Source organism: Impatiens glandulifera, chromosome 4 (genome assembly GCF_907164915.1).
Source record: "Impatiens glandulifera chromosome 4, dImpGla2.1, whole genome shotgun sequence".
Taxonomy (NCBI): Eukaryota; Viridiplantae; Streptophyta; class Magnoliopsida; order Ericales; family Balsaminaceae; genus Impatiens; species Impatiens glandulifera.
In genome coordinates this window covers 16,556,658-16,567,797 of record NC_061865.1, presented here as the reverse complement: position 1 = coordinate 16,567,797, position 11,140 = coordinate 16,556,658, and the positions used below count along the sequence as shown (strand labels likewise).

General features: G+C 32.2%; 1 protein-coding gene across 1 annotated transcript; it reads right to left on the bottom strand.

The window, feature by feature from the left end:
• Positions 1–9,291: 9,291 nt before the first annotated feature.
• On the bottom strand, positions 9,292–10,801 carry LOC124935746 (ras-related protein RABA4d-like). The gene is made up of 2 exons (XM_047476166.1): positions 10,575–10,801; positions 9,292–9,918 (listed from the first exon to the last, which is right to left on the bottom strand). Exons 1-2 carry the CDS (start codon positions 10,799–10,801, stop codon positions 9,483–9,485), a joined length of 663 nt encoding a protein of 220 aa, XP_047332122.1. The 3' UTR covers positions 9,292–9,482.
• Positions 10,802–11,140: the final 339 nt, after the last annotated feature.

The following is an 11,140-nucleotide window of genomic DNA, read 5'->3' as shown; positions in this document are numbered from 1 at the left end:
ATTCAGGATGATCGCACTTATTCATCAATCTCCAATTCAAGACAGGATCTCTTGATCATAACCCACAATTTTGGATCTCTAAAGCTCGCCTTAAGATCAAACACAAGGACGAGAATGGCCATCGCTCCCCAACGTCTTATACACTGCTATGCTAACAAAACTTGAAGTGGCATCGTCCTACCCTTTTGAAGAATAAATAATTTCATTCGAACAAAAGGAGTAGCTAGAATAATCAACCATGTAAATAGAGCAATGCATTGTAGATAAATAAGAATGCGGGAAATGTTAACTCGGTATAGAAACTAAGAGATGATGCACTTTATCAATGTAAGGTATATTATAGTTTTGATGTGACCCTAACAAGTTATTCGTACGATATCTCGAAATGACTCGAGCATATGACAAGACTAGACATAGATCCAAAGTCAACGATACTTGTGCATGTCCATTGGTCTCCAAGAAAAGACATGATAATCGATCATAAACAATGAATATAGTTCCCAAAACCGTGACTTGATCTTAGACTCCATAACGATTCTTGTGGAAATAAATCTCAACGTCTACTAAATCTAGTGAATCAAACATTCAAGGTAAATCACGAAAGATGATAATGTACCTCCCGGAAAACCATAACAAAATAAGTTAGGACATGATCTCTTGCTCATAACCAATGGCTTTAAGTCTCAAGATCGCGACTAAATCTCGGACTCAAGAATGATGTCCATGGAAGAAGAATCTCAATATCTACTTGAGCTAGCGAGTCAAACATTCGGGAAATTAGAGAAGACAATGAAGGATCCCCGAAGAACCGAGGACAAGATTTCTTCCCATACTTGATTAATGGTACACTTGAAAGACTTAAAATATCATTAATAAAGAATTTGGAAATGATTGACCCTTCGTAGGATTGCATTTACACATGCATGCATTAACATCATTTGCATTGAAAAAATTTGCATTGAAAAAATTTTCAATGTCATACGTAAAAAATGGAAAAAATAATAATAACTACATCAACGAGAATGAAATTCTAGTTTTTACACTAATGGCACTGAAAAGATGATAAATGAAAAACAATCAAAAAGAAAAGACAAAAGAAAATCATCAAAATAATAAATGATAATAAAATCGTAGTTTTCATGCTAAGTGATTTTCTAATAAAATGAATTCCTAGTTCATACACTACGACAAAATAAAAAGAAATGACAAAATTAACACATGAACAAAAGAACAAAATATAGTAATGACCATGAACTACGTCAATGACCTGATTCTTTGTCAAATGACACGTAGGTAGCCTGTTCACTAGGCAATGTCATAATCGTTATTTTTTTTTGTACTAAAAACAAATAAGACGATATTTCTGATTTTAAAAAAAAATCTATTTGCGAAGACTAGGGGCATTCTTTGAAAAACATGAATAAAATGTTTAACCCTAAAAAATAAAAAATAAGACTATTCGATGTAAGACGTTTATCGCCGATAACGTATTTTAAGTCATCTAAAAAAAGATGTGATGTAAGACGCCTATCACCAATAGTGCATTCTAAGTCATTCGACCAAAAAAAAGGAAAAAATATGCAATATGAGACGTATGTCCCCGATAACGCATTTTATGCCATCTTAAAATGAATAAAAAAAACAATGGTCATAAACGTAAGTCATTTATCGCAAGTAGCGCATTCTAAGCCATTCAAAAAAGAAATAAAAAAACAGAAATCTAGTTCACACTAGGTGCATTCCGAAAAATGAAGACAAAAAATAATAAAACCCTAGTTCACACCAGGGGAATTTCTAAAATAAAACTAACACTTTTGCAGCTTGAACTACATTTCGACTTGATTCCTCTAACAAGAGGATACGTAGGTAGCCTTTGTGTCGAGGCCCAGTTGTAACCATTCGTTTCCCAAAACATAATGTGAGGAAATGTTACCAAGATCCCTCTCTCAAAAAAAAGTAAGAATAAAAACAGATATTAGAAAGAAAAAAAAGTATGAGTCAAGATGAGAGTGTCCCTTCGACGATCGTTTCAAAAGGAACTTGATAATTTTATAGACGGTTCGAGTGAATGAAATCTAATTGCATCGTTTCGTGTACTCGCGGCTAATTATAATAAAATAAAAATAAAATGGAAGCTCGTGGAAAAAAATCAAAGCCTGAGTTTAAACCACGCGAATAAAGAAAAGTGTTTCGCTTCCTAAAAAAGAAAAAAATATTTCAAGAATGGGAGATGACTCAAAAATCTAGACTTGAAAAATAATAATAATAATAATTGAGCCAAAGTAGTCATCAAGATTGAGACACTAAAACCACCATTGCGTGTTCATCTAGACTCTTGTCTTTATTGTCTAAAAACAAGATTCATATATATCCATATAACTAAATCAGAAAAAAAAAAAAAAAAAAAAAAAAAAAAACCTTCCTCATGGTTGAGATTTTGAAATCATATAGTGCTCACATAGACTCTCGTCTTGATTGTTAAAAACAAGATAATATGTGTATCAATTCTATCAGATATACCGGGTCGACCAAAAAAATATATTAATACTCAAAGTGGATGAAACATTGAAATCATCACTCGATATTATTGAGACTCGCGTCATGATTTACCCAAAAACAACACGAGTGTACCAATTTTGTTAGATAGTACCCCGAGTACAATAAGAGCTCACTCAAGCTGAGAATGACGAAAGATCTCTCAATAAAAATAATAATAAAGAAAGTGAGACAAAATTCCAAAGCATGTGGCGCAAGTCGGAAGTTTGGTTAAGACGTCATAAATAATGCTTGGGCAAAAAAATCTCTTTTACAAAAAAATTGCTAGAACACATATTCGAGTGCATTATTGATGACCTTCGCCTCAAAAGAAAAAATAAGGAAAATCGACCTCATTTTGAGATGGTCCAAAAGCGACACTCGAAGTAAGAATACGAGCATATTTTAATCCTCGATTTGTTCTAAAATGAGAGAATTTAAGACACGCCTTAACTTGCAATAAAAAAAGTAAAATTCCTATATAAGTGTTAGGGAAATTTTCCACCATAAAAGCTAGTGCCATTTTCCAAAAATGAAAAAAAAAAACTAAATTCATGCACTAGAGACATTTTACAAAATATATGAAGCATCGAAGTCTTCCAAATGAAAAAAGAGAAAACTCCAAGTTATGCACTAGGGAAATATTCCAAAAATGAAAGGAAAAAAATCCTCAATTCATCCACTAAAGTCATTTTTCAAAATAAATAAAGGGTCAGTGTCTTCAAATTAAAAAAGAGAAAACACCACAAAGTCATTCATTGGGGGCAAGTCTTCAAATAAAAAGAGAAACTCAAAATTATGATGAACAGTGTTTACTCGAACAAAAAAAACAAAGTGGTCATTACCTAAAAATCAAAAAATTCAAAAAGAAAAAATGCTGAAACGATTCAAAATAATCTCTTTAGGATTATGCCCTATGGGTCCCCTATTTCTAGGTCTTTATGATATTTGTACGCCAACAATCATCGAAGATGTCTTTGCAAAAGTTCTTCACCTAGGAATGAAGTAGTTGTAAAGAATAAGTAAGTTACTAATTATGCAAATAATGCAACACAAAACACTTGTGTATGATCAGGCGTCTGGCTTCCCAAACTACGCAATTACAAGACCGGTAAAATTATTTAGACGTCAATCTACCAAGCTAACGCAAACCTCTAGCTATCTCACGAATTTTGTCATGTAACTCGGACAAATTAGACATGTACACTCGGACTAATTAGATGCGTGCTAAGGATTATGATTGTGAGGTTAATATGATGTAGTCGCCCACCTGAGGAAGTGACTCAACCCTCTAGTTATCTACGCAACTAGTCTATAGACTATAGTGGCGTATGATTAATGTGTTTGGTTTTCCACTTGATTCAAAAGACGATGAAAACCCCATTGGTTATTTCACGCAACTGGTCTAAAGACTATAGTACCGTGAAATTAATGTATATGTAAAACTTTCATCCGCACACGAACGCAAAACTCTTTAATTATCTCGCATAGCTGGTCATCGGACTATAAAAGTTTGAGATCGTTCATCAATTTATAGAATAATGAAAACATTTAGCTATCTCACATAGTAGGTCTCTAGACCGTAATAGCTCAAGATCATTACATTATTTTTATCAGTCTGAAAGATGATGCAAAAACCTCGTGCAGCGTTTTGTAATGTCTAGATATCCATGACCGGATGAGACACATGCATCACTATTCAACACATTAGTAAGAGTTAAAACCAATTCTATCATGTTTCATAACATGGCAAACATCTTTCAAGATCCAACCCTTTAACAAGGAAACCAATAAACACCAAAATCGGGGTATCGTCGATCATTTGATCGACATGTTTTAACTATCCATAATTTTAGTGTTTTCCTAAATAAATAAAAACAAGTGTAAGTTAAATTATAAATTAGTTTGTTTGCAAATGAGGTGTCTATGGTGTCAAACTTGGATATGCGGTTTCCAAAACTTGATCGTAATTTATAAACTTTGTCCAACATGGGCATTCTATAAATACCAATATTTTGCATCCTAATATTTATAATTTTTAAATATATAAATGAATTAATTTATTTATGTATTGTTTTTGCAAAAAAATGAAAATTTGTTGGCAATAGGGCCTGAGAGCATCCCCATTCCTATACCATACATAGGTATAAATATGTGTCACATCAGCTATCACATCAAAAGTAAATTATACCTATAAATTTATACCTCTATTCACCAACTATCTCATGTACAATTATTACTATTTCAGGGTCCCACCATCCACATCATCTAATTTATACAGTATTTTTTAATTCAACCATTCAAGTAAATCTAGTTTTATTTTTAATTATACTAATTTATTTAAATAAATAAAACTAATATTTATAAATTATATTAAAAAATTAAAAAAATCAATAATTAGATAGTGTGTGAGCATCTATTTATAGATTTTATCTGAAAAAAACCTGATTATATGTATAAAAAAAACTGTAATAAAACGGTCATATTTTTAATTGACGAAAGAAACGATCATTTTTTTCAAATAAAAGAGATCCACACTTTATCAATTAAAAAAATTAAAAATCAACAATTTTATATTTTAAATAAAAAAGTAAACAACATGTCAGGTAGGGACCACTTTTTGGCTTACTTTTCTTTATTTGTACCAATAGTAAATATTTGATCCTCTCATTTCTCTCTCCACAATTATACCCATACTCTCATTCATGTACCCAGGTATAATTTGTCTCCACATCAAATTTTCAACCAATTTTCAACCACCGATGGGATGCTTTAAGCGCATATGTCAAGACTAAAAAAAAACAATATCCAAGAATTTTCTCTTCTTCATTAGCAACTAATTTTCTCTCTCCTAGAGGCCCTCTATCACACAGAGCAAGAGTTCTGAACTCTTCAGAAAGTTTCAGCCTCTAATCCGCTGGACCAAATCAGCCATAGAAAAATGTCAAATGGCCTCTAAGACACGAGGACACAAGGCTCCAAGACGAGAGCCTCCTATTTGAGCCAGAGACGTAAACAAAAAAATTGAAGGAGAGGAGAGAAGAAAAATATTTTTTCTCTAAATTTGAAAGAAATTGAGTAATAGATCGAAAGATCAATTTTCAGACTTCAATTCGAAATACCAATTGGGTTTATTGAGTTCTTTATGACCGGATGTTTTCTTTGCAGTCTCGCTCTTGGTCGAGTATCCTTCTGATAGATTCATCTCCAAGCAACTAAAAATCAAAAGAGATGCCCAATACCATTCTCAAGTTTCTCCAATCGTATCGTCTACAGGTACTAGCATTTTTTATATTTAGATTTAGAACTATAACATAGATACATGTTTTGTTTTAGATACAGAACTAGACAAATGTTTATATCTGAATTTATCTTTAGACATATGCCCTAAGATTAAATAAATAAAGTGTAAAATGATATTCTTCTAAATTGTCAAAAGTTTAAAATAGAGACCATAATATGATAGGCACGTGCGCGAGAGCCTTTCTCACGTGTAACCAAGCACCGAACCAAAAATGAAATCTCTAAAATGCGTTTGAACACGCAAAATATTTTTCTTTATTAATTTCTTGGGAAGTTAATTAGGTGACGACTCTAAAAAAGTTAAAACTAATCAAATCGATTTTTAAAATGCACTTTAATCAACCCTATCATTTTGATTCTCTGTCTCATTCGAGACCCGAAAGAAAGGTAAGTTATGGGATGCAACTATCGAGTAATGAAACTCCTTCTCAGGAATGGTCGATTTTTGGCGTTATAATATTGTAAATAAAAACTAAAAATATATATGAGATGAATTGTTAAAATGTGATTTAAAATAAAATGATTTTTAAATAATAAATTATAACTCTAAAATTTTTACCAATACTATTATTAATTATTATTATTATTATATGGTCATTAAAAAAACATCCAATTAGAATGAATATTTTTCAATCTCCATAATAACTAAGGGAGATATATTTAGTGAGCCAACCACACCATTCAATTTCATACACTTAGCTCTAGTCATTACCATTTAACTAAATTCAAAGGTTATTTATTTGGGAAGAAAAATTCATCCCCATTTAACTAAAATGCATTTTTTTCCTTTTAATCTAGGCAAACTAAAGTGCCTTGTTGAAGGTCACAAGATCCGGTAAGCCAAAACCAAAATCAAATGCAAGAACCTAGAATATAATGATTCCCCACAAACAAACAAAAAAGACATTTTAATCTCTCCAATCTAGTAATGATCCTCATAATAAAAAAATAATGATAACATGAATGCACAACAATCAGAGCTTTTTATAATAACCAATCCCCTCATTATAAGACAATCAAATGATAATTCAAAGTCTCTTTATCTCTTATCAGTCGATCTAACTAGAGTAAGTATCTAAAGATTAATACTATACAGACATATTTCATAAATTTGCTGGATTTAAACTAGGAATGTATTCCCTGTCATAGAACAAAGTCTTTTGGGTGTGTTTGATAATCCTGAAATTGGTATTAGAATTAAAATTGGAGGGTTCAATTCTAATTCTTTTGTTTGTTAGACACTTTAATATTAGGAATGGGAATTTGAAATAGAATTCCAATGGAATTCAATATAGTGTAATTTGAGAGTTCTCAATTCCAATCTTTTTAGGTCGGAATTGTAATTCCAAATTAACACGTTTTTCACGTTTTTGACATTTTAACACGTTTAAAACGTTTTTCACACGTTTAAAACGTTTTTCACATGTTTTCATGTTTTTGACACGTTTAACACGTTTTTCGCACGTTTAATACGTTTTTGGCATGTTTAACGCGTTTTTGCCACGTTTAACGCGTTTTTGCCACGTTTAACGCGTTTTTTCCACGTTTAACGCGTTTTTGACACGTTTAACGCGTTTTTGGCACATTTAACACGTTTTTGACAAATCCAACACGTTTTTCACGTCCTTATCACGTTTTTGATACGTTTAATACGATTTTCACGTTTTTAACACGTTTAACACGTTTTTCACATTTTGGCACATTTTGCACGTTTTGGCACGTTTAACAATTTTTTCACATATTCGGCACATTTAACACGTTTTTAACACGTTTTGATACGTTTAACACGTTTTTGACATATTTAACACGTTTTCACATTTTTGACACATTTAACACGTTTTTAACACATTAAACACGTTTATCATGTTTTTGGCACGTTTAACACGTTATTGACACATTTACCACATTTTTGACACGTTTAAAATGTTTTCACATTTTGGCATGTTTAACAAGTTTTTCACATATTTGTCTCGTTTAACATGTTTTTGACACATTTTCATGTTTTTAACACGTTTAAAATGTTATTAACACGTTTAAAATGTTATTAACACATTAAACACGTTGAACACGTTGTTGACACGTTTCACATGTTTTTTACGTTTGACACATTTTTAACACATTTAACACGTTTTTGACACGTTTAACACATTTTTCATGTTTTGGCACGTTTAACAAGTTTTTCACTTATTTGGCATGTTTAACACATTTTTGATACGTTTAACACGTTTTGACATTTTGACACGTTTAACACGTTTTTAACACATTAAACATGTTTATCATGTTTTTGGCACGTTAAACAGGTTTTTGACATGTTTTTGACACGTTTAACACGTTTTCACGTTTTTGACACGTTTAACACGTTTTGGTATGTTTAAAATATTTTTGGCACGTTTAACACGTTTGATAAATTTTGGCATGCTAAACTTGTCAAAATATGTGAAACGTACCAAAAATGTGTTAAACATGTTAAAAAGTGTTAAACGTGCCAAAAATGTGTAAAACGTGCCAAAAATGTGTAAAATGTGCCAAAATGTGTTAAACATGTAGAAAACATGTTAAACGTATTAAACATGTCAAAAACGTGTTAAACGTGCCAAAAATGTGAAAAACATGTTAATCTCATCATAATGTATGAAAAACATGTTAAACGTATTAAAAATATCAAAAACGTGTTAAATGTGCCAAAATGTGAAAAACGTGTTAAACGTGGAAAACATGTCAAAACGTGTTAAACGTGTCAAAAATGTGTAAAACGTTTTAAACATGCCAAAAACGTGTTTAACGTGCAAAAAACGTGAAAACATGTTAAACGTGTTAAACATGTCAAAAACGTGAAAAACGTGTTAAACTTGTCAATATGTGTGAAAAACATATTAAACGTATTAAAAATGTCAAAAACGTGTTAAACATACCAAAAACGTGAAAAACATGTTGAAAATGTGTTTTAAGTGTGAAACGCGTTAAACATGTCAAAAACGTGTTTAAACGTGTCAAAAACGTGTTAAACGTGTAAAAAATGTATTAAACGTGTTAAACATGTCAAAACGTGTTAAACATGTCAAAAACGTGTTAAATGTGTTAAACATGTCAAAAACGAGAAAACATATTTAAGAAATTAACATTTTGAACCGATATTTTATTTTATAAACATAAAAATTGGAATTGAATTATAATTCTATCATTTTCTTAAACATAGGAATTGGAATTGAATTACAATTCTATAATGTTTCCAAATATAGGAATTAAATTGTAATTCAATGTCAATTCTCATGGAATTGGAATTGGAATTCTAATGCCAATTCCAATTCCCCTCATCAAACACACCCTTAAATGTTTTGAGATCGCATTCAAATTGTGTTAATAAAATCTTGACTACCAACCAACAAATCAAAATTTTCTATCAAAACTGGGATTTCAATAACATTAAAATGCTTATGAAGAATGTGTTTACAGGAACAAATCAGAGGTGGAATAGTAGAAAGCAAATGCCTGAAATGTATCATTCTAATAGAGCAAAATGTAATTACTGTCAGTCTTCTTTTCTACACTAAAACAAATATAACAATTCCAATAAACAAAAGAATCCTGAACTGTAAGAATATGATGGGAGTGGAAAAAAAGTATAACCCAAAACAATCGATAACTCACCCGCAACAGCCACTCTTCTTCTCTGAATCCGAATCCTGTCCAGGAACTATGATCGCAGTTCCCTTGAACGACATAGACTTGCCTGAATCCGACCCATCAGCAGCTAGACTCTTCTTTGCCATAATTCGATATATTTCAGTCAAGACAGTCAGAAACGCCGACTCAACATTGGTTGTCTCGAGAGCAGAGGTCTCCATGAAGCACAAGTTCTCCCTCTCGGCAAATTCTTGAGCATCTTCAACTGGCACTGCCCGGAGACTGCCCAAGTCAGACTTATTTCCTATAAGCATCACCACAATATTCTTATCTGCATGTCCTCTTAGCTCCTCAAGCCACCTTGCCATGTGGTCAAAAGACTGGCGCTTTGTCATGTCATATACCAACATTGCACCCACTGCTCCTCGATAGTATGCGCTTGTTACAGCCCGGTATCTAATCAATGAAAAACAAATAAACAAGACAAAGAAGCATATATTCACTAATACCTCATTTGGTTAATTTCTAAAACTAACCACAAACTCCTATTGTTTGAACATGAGTTATTTGGATAACCAATAGACCATTTCAAAATAACCTTGTTTTAGTATTTTGAAACAAGTCCAGGTTTTTTTTTGAATGGGGTGTCAATTTTCACTATTCCATATATAGAACCAATGTGTAAAACAAACCGAAAAGTCCCCAAGTTATTGCTCTTGACTAAGAAACATAGACCCCAACAATGTAAAGATAAAAAAGAAGAATCAACTTTATAACCAGCTATGTTATTGCAATAAGGCTAAGGAATTGACATTAGAGAACTTAATCCAACAGGAGGTTTCCATTTTTAATCTCCAACCCTTTGAAACCAAGAAAGGAGAAAAATTAAAGGTAAGCAGAAAGTGTTCATCTTGGAAAGTAGTATACATCAATTAATCTTCATAACAGCATCTCCCCAACTGATATAAATGATTTCACCAAAAAAATTTCTCAATTCAATTTGATCTAATATTACACAAACCCAATAAATGTATATACTACTAATGGAAGATCAATCAACAATGGAAGAAAACAGAAGCAAAAGATAACAATTTGATTGAAAAAAATCAGACCTTTCTTGGCCAGCAGTGTCCCAAATCTGTGCCTTTACGGTTTTCTGATCGATAACAAGAGTTTTTGTTTGGAATTCTACACCAATTGTGGCCTTAGAATCGACACTGAACTCATTCCTAGAGAAACGAGCCAAAAGCTGAGATTTCCCCACGGCCGAGTCACCGATCAAGACCACTTTGAAAACATAATCAATCTTTTTATTATAATCTCCATACAGATTCGACATTATATATAAGAAATCCTGAATCAGCTGAAATGATGTTAATGAGGCCAGTATATGAGAAACGCAGCTGCGATCTGAGATCGGACAAGTATTGATAAGGAACGCAACGCCTCTAGTATACGGCCGGCGACGGCGATGAGTTGTGATCGAAGATCTGCTGCGTACGGGAAAGCAACGGTGGGATTAACGGCCACTTCAGGGCCCACTTTTAACGGTTTTTTTTCTTGTAAAGAGGCGGTTCTGTCATGAAATTTGCTGCATTTGCTCTACTTAATAAATTTCACACAAAACTTGGGAGCACTAATTTTTCATTTTTCATAGTATTTTAGTATTATTAATAAA

Coding starts and splice junctions, on each gene's coding strand:
- LOC124935746 (XM_047476166.1), bottom strand. CDS start 10,801: ATGTCGAATCTGTATGGAGATTATAATAAAAAGATTGATTATGTTTTC. Junction 9,919..10,574: donor GACACTGCTGGCCAAGAAAG/GTCTGATTTTTT, acceptor TTCATTGATTAG/ATACCGGGCTGTAACAAGCG.